The 16,013-nt window shown below is 41.2% G+C and overlaps 2 protein-coding genes across 2 annotated transcripts; both read left to right on the top strand.

Moving 5' to 3' along the window:
• The first annotated feature begins 5,067 nt into the window (after positions 1-5,067).
• On the top strand, positions 5,068-9,984 carry LOC117966195 (N-acetyllactosaminide beta-1,3-N-acetylglucosaminyltransferase 3-like). Its single transcript, XM_034911781.2, has 2 exons — positions 5,068-5,225; positions 7,870-9,984. Exon 2 carries the CDS (start codon positions 7,880-7,882, stop codon positions 9,020-9,022), a length of 1,143 nt encoding a protein of 380 aa, XP_034767672.2. The 5' UTR covers positions 5,068-5,225; positions 7,870-7,879; the 3' UTR covers positions 9,023-9,984.
• Positions 9,985-13,772: 3,788 nt separating this feature from the next.
• Positions 13,773-15,221, top strand: LOC117966305 (relaxin-3-like). The gene is made up of 2 exons (XM_034912136.2): positions 13,773-14,122; positions 14,532-15,221. The coding sequence occupies exons 1-2, from the start codon at positions 13,933-13,935 to the stop codon at positions 14,810-14,812; spliced, it is 471 nt and encodes a 156-aa protein (XP_034768027.1). The 5' UTR covers positions 13,773-13,932; the 3' UTR covers positions 14,813-15,221.
• Positions 15,222-16,013: the final 792 nt, after the last annotated feature.

The following is a 16,013-nucleotide window of genomic DNA, read 5'->3' as shown; positions in this document are numbered from 1 at the left end:
TTGGCACAATACTTCTAGTATAACAAGTTTATTTCTCTTCTATTGTGGATTGAAGCCAGGCATCATAGGCTACCTCCTCCTGTTGATTATGTGCACCTTATCTTATGAACGTTGGCTAGATCATGTCATAAAGGCTAAACAGTCAATGGTGCATGCATGAGCCAATCACACGTCTAACAAGTCTTCAGAAGCAACATTGTTACATTGGGAGGAGTTTTAACAAGCTTGTCCAATTTCTGGTTAAGAAACACAGAGTTTAGTTCACTGTACTCCAAATAGTCTTTTCATTTTCAGAAAGGAGAGATGCGCCCAATAAAGTTACAAGCTAAGACTTTGAACTTAGGATCTTGTAAGTACGTGAACTCAATCTGTTTGTTGCTCGTTTTAGAATTGTAATGATGTTAAACTTAAACTTTGACTCTGACAATGCTTCAGGGCCAATAATTAGAGATCCTGTTAGTTCACAGTGCCTCACATAGTACAGCTTGTCATGAATCTGTTGTTAAAAAATAAAGATGTTTGCAATGCGTAACCCACAAGAAAATGAAATGACATTTGTGAGGTGCAGCAAATCGAATGAAACGAGCCAAGTTTACAATACAGCGATCTGCCTCATGCCTATCTGAAAAGACTTCCTCTGTCCCAAGCTGTATCACCCTTTCATTGACTTCTACATCATGTGAAGAAAAAATATCTTACTGTAATTCTTACAGTAAGATTTTTTTTAAAACAAATGAGCAAAGAGGTCAGTGACACTACTCCCCAAGTTATCTATTAACCTCATATGTCAATTAGGTATTTCTAAACCTGGCCAGCAAAGAGACAGGGAGCTTTAACAACTAAAGCAACAAAAGAAAAGGGAAACATTAACCTAACTGACAGAACTCCGATAACTTCTCTATCGAATTAGCGTGTTCTCAGATTCCAAGTTCTGTTTGTAATTATGGTATGGTTAAGCTATGGTTCTTGCTTAAATCCTAATCATTTTGCACTCCCATTAGCTACACGGGTCTCAGATGTGCAGTTTTGAAAGAAACCCATGTTACAGCACTCATATGATTGGGCTCAACTTTAGCTTAAAGGAAGCTCTCCAGTTCTATGCCTTAGCCTCAGGGTATCTGTGTAGGGAAGTGTGATGATTGGGTGTACCACCTGGAACTGGAGTGAGAGTGTTTTATATCTCTAAGTGGAGAATAACAGAGTTGTGCTCAGTAAACTATGTGGAGAAGGAAAACATGCTAAGTGGAAAGTAGTGATTGTACAACCTGGTTTCAACACATGCTTTACATTAAGAGCTGGCAAGAGGTAGTTATATAGATGACCCCGAGTTGAGATTCCTACACCTCCAGATCTCCTATCCACCCCCTGAAGGAGTCATATACCATCGCCTCCCAGTAGAGAAAGGGAACTTGGCCATTCTCTTAAATCTGCTGTTTGAGGCTGGTGACTGCCTGAGTGCACTGTAAAAAAGTTGCAAAACATGAAATTTAAAACATGGAAGTTGAGTGGACTACAATTTGAGGAGACGTTGAGTTTAAATGTAATATATAGTTAATCCAACACTCTTCCCTCTCACTTGGCTAAACTTTGAATGATATATTGAGTGAACTTGTATACTCAAGTTTCCATCCTAATAAAGGTTGATCAAGACATCTGCGCATGCTCATTTTGAATCTTGACGCTAGTAATTTAGAATCGCATGTGCACCCGCAGAACATTATTAAAAAGCGGTTTGCGCCGGAACTTTTGAATGTAAGTTACGTTTGCTAATGTTTCAAATTGTAGACGTTCAAATGAAACGGTCATGAAAAGTGCGGGTAGCTTAGGACAGGTAGAGGCTTCAGTTTATAACAATGCAACTAGAGCAATTGAAGACATGTGAAACTGTGATCTAAGAGTTAAGTTAGCTCTGTAGGTAGTTATCTAGCGAACTAAAGCCAAGGTCTTTTCTGGGCAAGTACTTTGCTTGCTGGTTGGGTGGACAGATGGTATGGTCGTTTTGCACGGTTTCTCTGCTCAAGCCTCGAACTGAATTGCATTTTAATTATAATAAATGATGCAAAACAGCTAGGTAAGTGAAGTGAAGCGGCGTTGCACAGTCGTGTTTGCATGTTGAGGCCACAGAAACAGAATGAGGCATGTCAGCTAGCAAGCTCAGCTGACGATGTATAACTTATAGCCTAACCATTTACCCCGCAGCCTATAGTTTTATAACCGTTCTAGATCACCAGTTGTCTGTTATTACAGAGATTTTGTAGTTAATGTTTTATTTGTAATTGATGATGGATTAAACTTGTGTATTGATTATTTGATTAAAAAAATACCCATTGTTTATTCAGAATAGGACACAAATACAAAGCTTTATGAACGGTCAACAAAAAATATAAACCTATCCCTGTATTCTTTATGTGCCAAAGCGATAAGGCTTCAAAGTGTTTGTAAAAGTAGGCCTAAGGGAATACTCATAACTTGAATATTATGTTGGGTTTCACCGAGTTGTTGGTTTGTGTTTTTTTGTGTACCAAGGGTTGCATTGTTCATGGAAAAGCCCATACTGCTGAATTCAATATCCTATTTTTTGGTTAAAAAATTGGCTATACAGATCCCCACTTAGACATGCAAACAACATTTTGCATTATGTGTGACAAACAATTTTGTTTTTCTGTGTCTCAAAACCTATCTGAGCACTGCAGAGGACATTGTGCACTGTTTGTTGTTTGAATAAACATTTGATTGAAAGTGAACAAGAAAGTCTTTCGTCCTTAATGCAATAAAGTGAGAAGATATGTTGATCCAAATTTTACAAGTTGCATCAACTCATAATATTGAGGCAACCAGCTGCACAGCCTTTTTAAGTTAACTCAACCTTACAAGTTCTATTAACACAGACTCCAAATCAGTGCAATATTTAATCTAAAGTGCATGTAACAAAGATATGTAAGTGCCCATGGCAATAAAAAGTGCATTTACTGAGCAAAAAAAATATTTGTTGAGAGAACCCAGGATTTCAAGTCCTGCAATATTTAACCTTAAGTCCTGCAATATTTAACCTTAAGTTCATTCAACTCAGAAATGTAATTACTCATAGCAATAGAAATACCATTTGATGAGCAAAAAATTGTGAGTTAAGACAAATCAGGAATTCAAGTTTGTTGAATATTGTGTCCAAAAGTTTACTCAGCTGGTTGCCTTAAGATTTGAAGTTGACTCAACTTCAATTTTTTTACAGTGTGCAAATAACCAACACCCACATCTCTACCTGTCTGTCTGCTATTTCCTCCTGGATGCACTCGCATCACCTCAAACTCAACCTCTCTAAATCTGACCTCCTTTTCTTTCCCTCCTCCTCCCCCTCCTCTGATCTCTCTATCTCTGTTCCTCTGGAATCTACCACACTCTCTCCCTCTTCCTCAGCTAAGAACCTTGGAGTCACCCTGGACCCCTGCCTCTCTTATTCCCAGCACATCTCCACTCTGGCACGCACTTGCCGATTCTTCCTGAGCAACATCCGAAGAATCCGACCCTTCCTCACCAACTATGCTACCCAGCTCCTGGTCCAGGCCCTGGTACTCTCCCGCCTAGACTACTGCAACTCCCTCCTGGCTGGCCTCCCTGCGTCCGCCACCCGTCCGCTCCAGCTCATCCAGAACTCTGCTGCCCGCCTGGTGTTCTCTCTGCCTCGCTTCGCCCACGCTACTCCACTACTCCGCTCGCTCCACTGGCTCCCGATCACCGCTCGCATCCAGTTCAAGACTCTTGTACTAGCCTACAGATGCCTTGACCAGTCTGCACCCAGCTACCTCCAGACCCTCATCTCTCCCTACACCCCCACTCGACCTCTCCGCTCCGCCTGCACTAGAAGACTAGCTCTACCACCGCTACGCTCCCCTGCCTCCAAAGCCCGCTCCTTCTCCACCCTTGCTCCGCAGTGGTGGAATGACCTTCCTACAGATGTCAGGACTGCCCAGTCCCTGACCGCATTCCAGCGCCTCCTCAAGACTCACCTCTTCAAAGAGCACCTGTAGAACTCCTCTGTTTGTATCCTGGGACACTATCACCCTTCATGTAAATGTGCTTTATTTTGCTCTTATCAGCCCCTATTTTACTGCATTTAATCCTGTACTTCAGAATACTGTAATCTGCCAAGTTTTTAACCTGTAGTACTTTGTATTTAATCACATCCTGATGTAACTATCACTATTTAATCATATCCTGATGTAACTATCACTATTACCTGCTGTATTATTGAATTGTGGTTTGTCAAACTTGTACTTTACTTGAACAAAAGTTATTGTATTTCTTGCTCTTATTGTATTACTTGTATTGTAACGCTTGAAATGTTTTTGCTTACGATTGTAAGTCGCCCTGGATAAGGGCGTCTGCTAAGAAATAAATAATAATAATAATAATACGTGGGTCCTGTAAGCCATCATTTCTGTCACAGTGTGCAAATTTGTATCCCTGTCCAGCTCATATTTAAACCCAGCATCAGTAATTCTCATGGCAAAAAATACAACTGTGTGTATAAACTTCAATCCAAACATCTGTGTATATGAAAATACCAAACCTGAGCTTTGCATACAAATTGAATCCAAAGGAGGTGACTTCTGGGTATATATGCAAATGCTAAACTCTGGCATTTTTTTGCAAGGCTTGAAGCAGACCAAACCAAAACACAATACAAAACAACCAGTCAAAATATTCTATCAGAGGTGCTATTCCACAATCTAGAGGGTGCTTAATTTTTGTTCACAAAAACCACCAGTCTGGTTTAGGGGCTGTTTTCATCATTCTTTATAAGATTAAGCTTTTTAAATGTTGTTAAAGTGGGTTCCGATTTCTATCGAAAAACAAACAAAACAAAACAAAGCATTCTTGAATTATTTTGTTTGTTTGTAAACCCCTGATGTCATCCTCTGCCACCAGGAAATATCAATAAAGGATGTTCTGCAATACAGCAGAACAGCGCCAGTTGCTATGTCACTGACCATGCACTTCCCCAGCCCATGGTACAAACATGTAAATCACAGAAACTTGCTTGCAGAAGACCATAAAGGCGGGGCTTTTCAGAGTTACAGAGCAGGGAGAGTGAGCTAGGCTTTCAGTCCATTGATCAAAACCTATTGAGGAAGCAACCAGATACGAAGTACTGTGCTCCAACCAGTTTCAGTGCGAGGAAAACAAACTAGCATAGCAGAAGGAGAAAAAAGGACTTTGAATTTAAAGTAAGTCATTTTATTTAAGAATAATAATAACCTGCTTGTTAAGTGCTGTTTCTTTGTGTGTTTGCTGCTGTTGAAATGACCACCTTAAATTACTATTTTATTTAAAAACTGCTTTTTCTATGTGTAGCACCATTTAGTGGTATTTCCCATTCCTTCAATAATTCAAGAATTATCAATAATTATAAGGTTAGCTCTACTGGTACTGTATGAAGTAATACCAGTAACTCACTATAACAGATTACATGTACCTGTATAATCTGCTAATATATTATTATTATTATTATTTATTTCTTAGCAGACGCCCTTATCCAGGGCGACTTACAATTGTTACAAGATATTACATTATTTCACATACAATTACCCATTTATACAGTTGGGTTTTCACTGGAGCAATTTAGGTAAAGTACCTTGCTCAAGGGTACAACAGCAGTGTCCCCCACTGGGGAATGAACCCACAACCCTCCGGTCAAGAGTCCAGAGCCCTAACCACTACTCCACACTGCTGTGCAACGGGCACATTCAGGAGTTACTATATATATATATATATATATATATATCAACAAATTACTCAAAGCCTCCACTAGCGTGTTCCACTATTATAACAACTTTGACTGTTAAAGGGTGAGAAAAAACCAAGCTTGTCATTTAGCAATCTTTAACGCACACTGATCAGAATCTTCACAAACTTGTGATCACAGCAACTCAAAGTAAACTATACATGAGCAGCTAATATGAAGTGTTGTAGTAGCTAATTCATCACATTTACCCAGTGGTTCTCAACAGGGGGGGGGGGGGTTTAGGGGGGTGCAAAGCAATCCGGGGGGGATGGGGCAGGGGCGCCCGAAGCATACAACCCCCCCCCCCCCCCCCCAAAGAAAAAAAACAAAACACCTTTTTAAAATGTATACGTGACATGACGCTCTATAGAATGCGCAGGTTGATTCTATGGTTGTCCCCCCCCCCCCCCCCTCAAATTTAACACTGAAAGTCCCATTGAGATTTTTAAAAATCTCCTTTTTCAAGGGAAGCATATCATTAAACAGAATGTGGTGCTTATTTGACCAGCGTGGCTCCCAGTATTTACAAAATAATATACTGGATTGAACCTTGTAATGCCCATTTCTGTATCACATCTGACCTCCGCTATATGATTATTATTTTTTAAATCCAGTCTCACAAGCCAGACTTTTTCATATGTACATTACTGTATAGGGGGGAAAAAGAAACTGAATCTAGTTACATAAATAAAGTAGCTTTTTCTCATTTTTTTTTAAAAAATGCACTGGTAAAATATTCTCACGCCACGCTCATTTTCTTCTTGGGAAAGTGCAAGAGAAAGCTTATTTGTTCACATTAGACGTTTCGCTTTTGTCACCTGCACCTGCAGCTCCAGATGCCCGTGTTCACATTTCAACCACCCGAGACTTTGTAGCTTAGCAAAGAGAAAACAAAACAAAACAGACAAACGAAAAAAAAAAACAAGACCCAGTATTACAAATACAAATCACCATGGGAATGCTTTTTCAACTATACAATCAGTCCAGGACCATTAGAAAAAGTTTTGAAAAGAAAAAAAAAACACAACTTTCCTAATAAGATGAAAAGCTAGTTCGTTACACCTTATAACATCTATCCATGCCCTCCCTTCCTGTCAATAACCAACCAGCTGCCTCCCCTCTAGACTGACATGCTTCACAGCCAATGACATCGGGATACAGGCATGACATAATGAGCGCAACAGTAAGGCAGGCAAACAGAGATCTTTAGATACGCTCTATTATAGCAACAGGTAACATTTTGAAATGGAAGCACGCGTATGCTTTAACGCGCGCTTCTTGGGTATTTAAAGAACTCGTGAGTTTTATTTTTATTTTTTAAGCCATTTTATTTTGGAGTAAATACCTTGATATTTACATTATTATTATTATTGTTTTTACCCGAGCTCTGGGTAGTCAAATAACGCCACAGCAGTGCCATTGAGACCTTATCGCAACATCAAAAAAAAGTGTTCTTTATTTAAATGACTAAGAGATTACAGGCAGATATGGGATGTTTGGAAAAGCTGGCTCTGGTTACCAAGGGAACCTTTTTATTTCCAGGGCTTGGGTCTGTAGCTTTAAAGGATTCCGTGTGCAAATCTAAAATGCATTATGACATGGAAAAAGTCACTAATTAAAACAGTAAAGGTTTTAATAAGGGGCTGGCAAACAGTTAAGGTATGACTCAGTTGTTAAACCTCAACAGTACAGTACTGTTCAACCATGATATTTACAACAGAGTTGTTTCCAAACCAAAGTGTTATTTCGTTCCCGAGTTGTACAGCATGTGTAAAAATAGGTTTCTGGTAAAACAGATCTAATGCAAAACGGTGTAAGATCACCCTTTGACAGCGATAACAGAACATATAGCTGCAGAATCATCAATACTCTTGACACCTACTGTCTGTTGGTGCTGCTCAGGGTTTACATTCTTTTTCTGTATACTCTGGTAGTTAATGCGAGAGCAATAGGATTCATCTAACTGGCAGTTAAAGCAGGTAACAGTCAAGGGCTTTAACATTTACAGGAAAGCAGTTTAATCTGCTGTAGCTTTCTTGCTTTCTAAACCTTGACAGTTGTTTTCTTTTCTCCCCCCCCCCCCCCAGAATTTCCAAGATGAAAATATCATTCCTCAAAGCTGAGATGGCCGTGTTGCTCCTGGTGTCTCTGCTGTGCCTGGTGTTTATGTTCTTCAACGGGACGGACAACAACCAGCTGTTAAGGGAGGTGGAGAGGTCTCTTCCTGGAACAGAGCGGCCCTTTGAGAGCCAACACCCTTCCCTCGTGGGACAGCCAGTGCCTGACTGCAAGGAGAACGTCTCTGCAGCCAACATCTCAGGGTTCTCCGGGCTTCCACGACACATCCAGGACTTTCTCCGGTATCAGCACTGCCGGAAGTTTCCTCTTATGCTGGACGTCCCTGAGAAGTGTGGCAAGACAGCCCAAGATTCGGCTGACGTCTTCCTGCTGCTGGTGATCAAGAGCTCCCCTCCGAACTACGACAGGAGGGAGGTCATCCGCAAGACCTGGGGCACGGAACGGAGGCAAAACGGGGTCTGGATTCGCCGGGTCTTTATTTTTGGAAACACAGAAAACCCCAGGGATGCTCGCCGGATGAACCGTCTCCTGGAGCTGGAGCAAAAGGAGCACCACGACATCCTGCAGTGGGACTTCAAGGACTCGTTCTTCAACCTCACCCTCAAGCAGGTGCTGTTCATGGAGTGGATGGAGGTGAGGTGCCCCCACGTCCGCTTCCTCCTCAACGGGGATGACGATGTCTTCGCCAATACAGACAACATGGTGGAGTATCTGCAAGGCCAGGAGGACAACAACGGGAGCAAGCATCTCTTTGCAGGGCACCTGACCCGGGGGGCGGGACCCATCAGGAACATCAGAAGTAAATATTACATACCGGTTCAAGTGCAAGAGTCCAACTCCTACCCTCCTTATTGTGGCGGGGGTGGGTTTCTGCTGTCCGGATTCACTGCCAGGACCATCTACAAAATGTCCCTCAATATCACCTTGATGCCCATTGACGACGTCTACATGGGCATGTGCCTGAAACAGGCAGGACTGGAACCCGTGTCGCACATGGTTATCAGGACTGGAGGGATGCACGTTCCCTCCAAGCAGTTAGACCCTTACAACCCTTGCTATTACCGTGAGATTCTGTTAGTGCACCGTTTTTTGCCTTACGAGATCCTAATCATGTGGCATGAAATCCAGGACCCCCAACTTTACTGTAACATTGGCCTCTAGGTGGCAGGCTGACCACGGCATTGCACTGAAGCATCAGTAGCCTTTCCCTTATGACACATTGCTTTAACCTCAAGAATTAATTGGGTGATTTTTCAGGGTCTGTCACTAACCAATCAGCTGTTTCCCCTATTGACTGACATGCTTTCCAACCAGAAAGATACTTTGAGCCCACAGACGCTATTTGAAACAAATTGGGAAGTGATTTCTTGTTTTTACAGAGTGTGGTGCTACATATCATTATGTCTACGCGGTCGCGCAGACATAGTTAAGGTTTGATCGAAGGTTCTGTTTAAAGTCGATTTATATTTACATGTTTTCTGGAAAAGTTTTATGAACTTATTTTGTTCCGCACCTCTAACGGGGAAATTAAAAGCGCAGTGTCCCAAGCAGTTTTGACTTTTTTTTTTACCTTTGTAAGCCTGTGTTGAAAATATCAGATGTCTTTTTGCATTATGAGTGAGGGAAGCAGGGAAGTGGGTGGAGTGGGTTGGGGTTGTTTGGTTGGCTTGGGGTTGGGATTTTAACTTGCATAGTCTCTGATCCTGCAGTTATCATTTCTAACCTTCTGTTGATATAAGGAGCTATCTATCCTACCATACAAGCAGTTTGTAAGCTTGTGACTCTATTGCTAAAACCTGGGCAATATAAACAAACTAGTCAGTCAGACGCTTGACCAGTTAACACCAAGCGTGTCTCAAACTGCATTGCAATGGGAATTCTATGTTTAATTATACAAAAAAAATAGGTTTGCTCTTGCACTGTTTTGTAATACTGTTAAAGCTATGAAGCAGTGTAGTGTGTGAATTGAACTTTGAAACAGCTAGTATCACGACTGTAGTATGATGCTGTTGACTGTACTTGGACAATTGTGTAACGTGTGATTACTTCTTTCTCAGGGAGAGTGGGGGGTGTGCAGGGTATTCTGAATTTGTGTTGGTGATTTATTAAACTGTAATGCTACATTGTGTTGTTTTTTTCGCCTTTTATTATTATTTGTTTATTTAGCAGAGACCAGGGTGTGTAAACTATGCATCGGCTGCGGAGTCACTCACAACAACATCTCGCCTGAAAGATGGAGCACAAGGAGGTTAAGTGACTTGCTCAGGGTCACACACAGTGAGTCCGTGAGTGAGCTGGGATTTGAACCGGGGAACATCCTGGTTACAAACCCCTTTTCTTCAACCACCAGACCACACAGCCTCCTTACGTAGTGTTAAATATATAAAATGGCTCGCCTGTGGTTTGGCACAATACTTCTAGTATAACAAGTTTATTTCTCTTCTATTGTGGATTGAAGCCAGGCATCATAGGCTACCTCCTCCTGTTGATTATGTGCACCTTATCTTATGAACGTTGGCTAGATCATGTCATAAAGGCTAAACAGTCAATGGTGCATGCATGAGCCAATCACACGTCTAACAAGTCTTCAGAAGCAACATTGTTACATTGGGAGGAGTTTTAACAAGCTTGTCCAATTTCTGGTTAAGAAACACAGAGTTTAGTTCACTGTACTCCAAATAGTCTTTTCATTTTCAGAAAGGAGAGATGCGCCCAATAAAGTTACAAGCTAAGACTTTGAACTTAGGATCTTGTAAGTACGTGAACTCAATCTGTTTGTTGCTCGTTTTAGAATTGTAATGATGTTAAACTTAAACTCAGAATGTTTTTTTTAAACACAAGTGGAACAAGTAGCAGTATCTAGACACAGTTAAACAACATATTTATTTTTATCTGATTAAACAACCTAATCAAAATGTAACAAAACGTGGCATTTCATGTTTTCTTTAGCCCTGAAATGAATTGGCTGCAGTAGGTGGGATGCAATAACATCAACATCAATTCACATTTCTGTACACCTTTCATCACAAGGACCCCAAAGCGCGTCACACCCACACAAAATAAGAACAATTAACCGTTACATTAAAAACTGTGTAAAATAGAATTTGATTAAAAAAAAAGATACAAAATGTGGTTTTAATTGTAAAATCAGAAGGATAAAAAGCTAGCATGTAAAAATAGAACAATTGAAAGAGTCTAAAGCAGTGACTTCATCCATCACTTGTATCCTGTTCTTTCTGCCCCAACCCAACACTTTAACAGCTTAATCATTACATACGAGAACACCATTGTTCAAAAAGTCAATACTGTTCTCTGACGTCACACAGAGCTGTGTGTAATAAAACGGGATCCAGGATGTTTAGGAAATGTGACGCAAGAACGGGAGTGTTTGGAAAGAGAGGGAAGGGGGATAACGAAGGAGACATTGCCTGGGAGGCCAAACCTTTGACTGTAAAATCATTCCAATCTCTCTGTATCGTTTCAAGGAGGCCCTTGCAGTCTTGCTCTGACACTGTCCTGTCTTATGGTAGGTCCCCCATGTAATAGATCTCCTAACAGGGGCTGATGAGTCTCTGACATAAGACACATGAAGTGCCTACCTCTTGACTAGATACATTGGATGCTTGGTGGTCCAGTGGTTAAAGAAAGGGGCTTGTTACCAGGAGGTTCTCCATGCAATCCCAGCTCAGCCACTGACTCACTGTGTGTGGCCCTGAGCGAGCCACTTAACCTCCCTGTGCTCCGTCCTTCAGATGAGACATAAAACAAACAAGGTCCTATTGCAAGTGGTTCTGCAGCAGCATTTGTGATGCATTGTGCACCCCCTAGTCTCTGTAAGTTGCTGTGGAATAAGGTTGTCTGCTAAATGACTAATTGATAGAGAGGGCGTTTTTTATTTAAACAGTAAAAACAAGGACTGTAAAAAGGAAAACAGGTGGGTGCTTTTGTCAGAGTAATTAAAAGGACACAAGACCAGTCCACACATTAGAATTAGAGAACAAATCACACTTGTGCAGACTAAAAACTGTACATCAGGGGTGTCCAGTCCCTGTCCTGGAGGGCTGTTCCACTCCGGGTTCAACAGGTAAACCCACGACCCTCCAGAGTCCTAACCACTACTCCACACTGCTGAGCCTCTGCCCCTGTCTATATTTCTAGAACTTTTCTAACCCACAGCAGACACAGTTGCAGAGGGGGCAGCTAGCTTTTAACATCGAAAGTGCTGTGGAAACAGGAAGGGCCCAGTAGACACTTGCAATATTTTAAGACATGCAAAATGATAAATGCAATAGAAAGAGGTGAGCTATGACTAGCTGTTTACCCACAACGTATTGCACGACATCCAAAGAATTTGCATACATTTCATTTCGAGGTTGGGCAGCAATTATATTTTCGAGAGAACCTTTTTTTGTTGTTGTTGTTTTTTTTTAAGAATAAAAATAAGAAACTGAAATTGATACACTGAATGGATGGCTGACGCAGAACATGGGTACATGCCAACAGAACACATCAAGAAGAAACCTTCTCTTTCAACACTGTCTGAGTCAATCCTCTTTGCGTGGAACTCAATATCAGCAGATCTCCTCAAACGCACAGGGGACTGTCAGGGTTTTTTTTTTTCTTTGTCGTGTTCATGATGTGACTTTACAGGTTTTTAAATTAGAAGGCAGTTTACATTTAGAGTTGAATCATTCCAACAGGCCTGCAACCTTCTGCTTGGATAGAGGTTGTTTCAGCTCAAAATATTTTTTTTCGGTTTCACAACAGTCTACAAAGGCAGGGGCCGTTCCATTCATTCTTGGGAGTCTCCTCTTTCCTCCTGAAGAGCCTCAATTTGCGCATCCAGTTGGGTGAAGCTGGGCCTCTCATCAGCGTTGTAGGACCAGCACCTTCGCATAACGCAGAGCACCTGCAGGATGAGGAGGCACAGAGAGTTAACATGGCATTTAGGGGGGTTTGTTGCTACATGAAACCATATAAATATCATAGTGCTTGAGTACAAAGCTGCCTTAGTGATGTTATAAAAAAAAAAAAAAATTCTAGAAGATATGTTGCCTAACATAGAAATGTTCATAATGGCACATGCAACAGTTACCACAGGCTGTGCATGCGTGTCCCTGACCTCCCATATTCTTCAATCCCACTCCTGCAGCCGCTGTCAGTGAAGAACCATTCCTCAGATAAAATAATGACAGTTTCAGAGCTGGCTGAAATTCCTGAGATAAGCATGAAATCTTATCAACAAAAAACCACTCAAACCTCAGAAAAATGTAATGTGCCGCATACAAGCAAAAACCAAACCGTCACTATAGGGACATTCACGGGACTGCTGTACAAAGAGCAGGGATCCTGCCAGCAGTTCAATGTGTCAGTGAGGTCTGGTTTAAAGGCATGAAATGCAGCCTTCACCTTGACTGAGGATTGCTTGTGACTTGTCACGGCTGTACAGGAAGCCCTGCAAACTGTTATACATTAACAACAAAACCCCACATAGCGAGGTTGTATTGTAGGCAGAAACCATCATCTTCCCAGAAACAAGTTAGTATTGCTCTGCACACCACAGAGCATTTTTTTGACAAATCCTTACCAGCGATTGGTTGATTGATCGCATGTGATTTATAATCATAGCACTGCTAAACGTCTGCAAAAACAGTTTTAGAATATATGTATATATATATATATATATATATATATATATATATATATATATATATATATATATATATATATATTATGTTCATATATATATATGAACATCTTGTTATTTCTGGGTTGTTGCAGTAGATCACTGACTGTCAAAAGCTTATCGGATGAAATATGTAGCCTTGAAGAAGAATTCTCTAGCAAGCTGTGCTCCTGGAGACCAGAACGTCCTTTCCATGTGCCAAGGGTACTGATCCTCAAGAGACACCTTGCCACTGACTTCAGGGTCGCAGGTTCTTATCCTGATAGGCAGTTTGGGCTATAAAAACGAGGCAGGCACATTTCCAGACAGCTATCAGCCAGACTCTGTCTCTGTCAAGCGCTCGTGTCTTTTGGGTGCTTGCTCCTTGTTCCTCCTCTGAATCGGTATGGCCCGGCTTGTATCTCTCGCATGTTTTGGTCTCCTGCTGGCCCTAGCGGCGTGGGTTTGTGGGGCGCAGGATAGCGGGGTGAAGCTGTGCGGCCGCGAGTTTATCCGTACCGTGGTGATGTCATGCGGCGGAGCGCGATGGAAGCGCTACTCCCCAGAGCTTGGACAGCCAAGGGTTAATCCTTACAGTAAGTGTCAAATTTGTTTGAAAGTCAAATATATTCATTTAAAATAACATTGTTTCTGAATTAAATACCTTTAAAGGGTTGTAAAGCAGTGGAGTGGTTTTCTATTTCAAATGTCTAGCTCTAGATCTTACTGGCCTCTACAATTAAGTGTCTTAGCAGGTTAATCCATTGGTTATTAGAACAAGTTTTTGAGGATTCTTGTGTTTTGATTGTCTTAAGATGAGCACAGATGTAAAAAAGGATCATAACAAACCTGACAATTCAGTAATTAAGGCTTTATTATAAACCAGATATACTGGATGTTATTAACTGCCACCTAGCAACATTGTAGGTGGAGTAATAAAAAAAGCGATTGGAATTAGAGATAAAGATACTGTGCATCCTGTAATCTAGTCACATTTGGTTTTAGGGGAGCTTCTTGAGTGGCTGGACAGTGACAAATTCAACAGCCTGGGGCACCTTGAAACAACTGCAGAGCCCCAGGATTGGAGCCTGGATGCTGGGATCTATGGGACATCTGCAGAGAGGTCTCAGGACTTCTCTCAGAGTCACGTGGAGACAGACAGAGACAGCTCAGAGGGGGAATTCCAGCTCCAGAAGTGGTCTCCCCGATCCAGACGGGATGCAGGCCCGGCAAAGGTGTGCTGCAAGTGGGGCTGCACCAAGAGCGAGCTGGCTAAGTTCTGCTGACCCCCGTGATACTCACCGCTGCCTGGATCCACTCAGCCACCTGCTGCTCAAGACTGAGCGACTCTACGGAGCACAGTGTCCAGCATGCTGGATGTTTCATTTCCTATAGACTGCTCTCAAACGTCTTCCCCCCCAGTAAAATAACTGGGGTTTATTTCAATCATCTATACAGCTATGGCCAAAAGTTTTGCATCACCTAGAATATTAGGATTGAGACATAATTAAAAAGAAAAAAACTATATAAACATAATTTAGATATTTTATTTAACATCATGCAAATCAAAGAAACTACAAAATTATATTGCAGAAGTCTACCGGTAGGCATGATAGTAGTACAGTGTTTCATGTTAGATATTGAAATGTCACATTATATGGAAAGCTACAAAGCGATATGTAATTTAATATGCTAATGTAACATAGGGTAAAGTTTGAAGTTGCTGACCATTCTTCTATTCAGGTGTGTCACTCTGGAGGTCTGAGATTTTCTCCTTGTGCTCCCTCTCTCTGGAATTCCCTGCCTCCAGCTGTCAAAAACTCTGACACTGGAGGAATTTGAGTCGATTAAAAAACCTACTGTTTTTTTTTTTCCAAGCTCATGGAAAATAGACATTTGAAGTGTTTGTATTTTTAATTGTTGTAATTACTGTTTCATATTATAGTTACATTTTTGCTTGTTTTGTAAAGTGCTTTGGCACGGCTTGCCATGAAAGGCGCTATATACAAATAAATTCATTGATTGACTGGGGACCCACTGCTGGGGGTTCATTTCAACTGAGTTCTCAATTACTTAATTTAACTATTCATGAGCTTAATTAGACCTGTTTAATTGTTTTCGGCTTTTAAACAGTTGTAGATTTCAAGTTAACTATACCATTTTATAAATAACTTAAAAATCGGCAACTTCTTAGGAACTGAGAACAATTAGAAAGATCAAATTAAGCACATTCAGCTGGAATGAAACCCATAAGACACAGTGGGTCCCCAGGACCAGGACTGGAAAACCCTAATCTATACAGATCTTAATACTGCCACTCTAAAACATATAAGCGAGTTCTTTCACGGACCTCATGTGTGTTGTATTCATTGATGCTAATAAGAGGGGCAGTAAATAAATGCTTGTGTAAGACACTAGCGGGATTGTCTTTAGTTTTCATTATCACTTTGAACTGAAGAAACGACAGAGAAACTCAGGTGCAGACTA

The sequence above is a fragment of the Acipenser ruthenus genome, chromosome 49, assembly GCF_902713425.1.
Source record: "Acipenser ruthenus chromosome 49, fAciRut3.2 maternal haplotype, whole genome shotgun sequence".
NCBI lineage: Eukaryota > Metazoa > Chordata > Actinopteri > Acipenseriformes > Acipenseridae > Acipenser > Acipenser ruthenus.
This window is presented reverse-complemented; position numbering and strand designations above follow the sequence as displayed.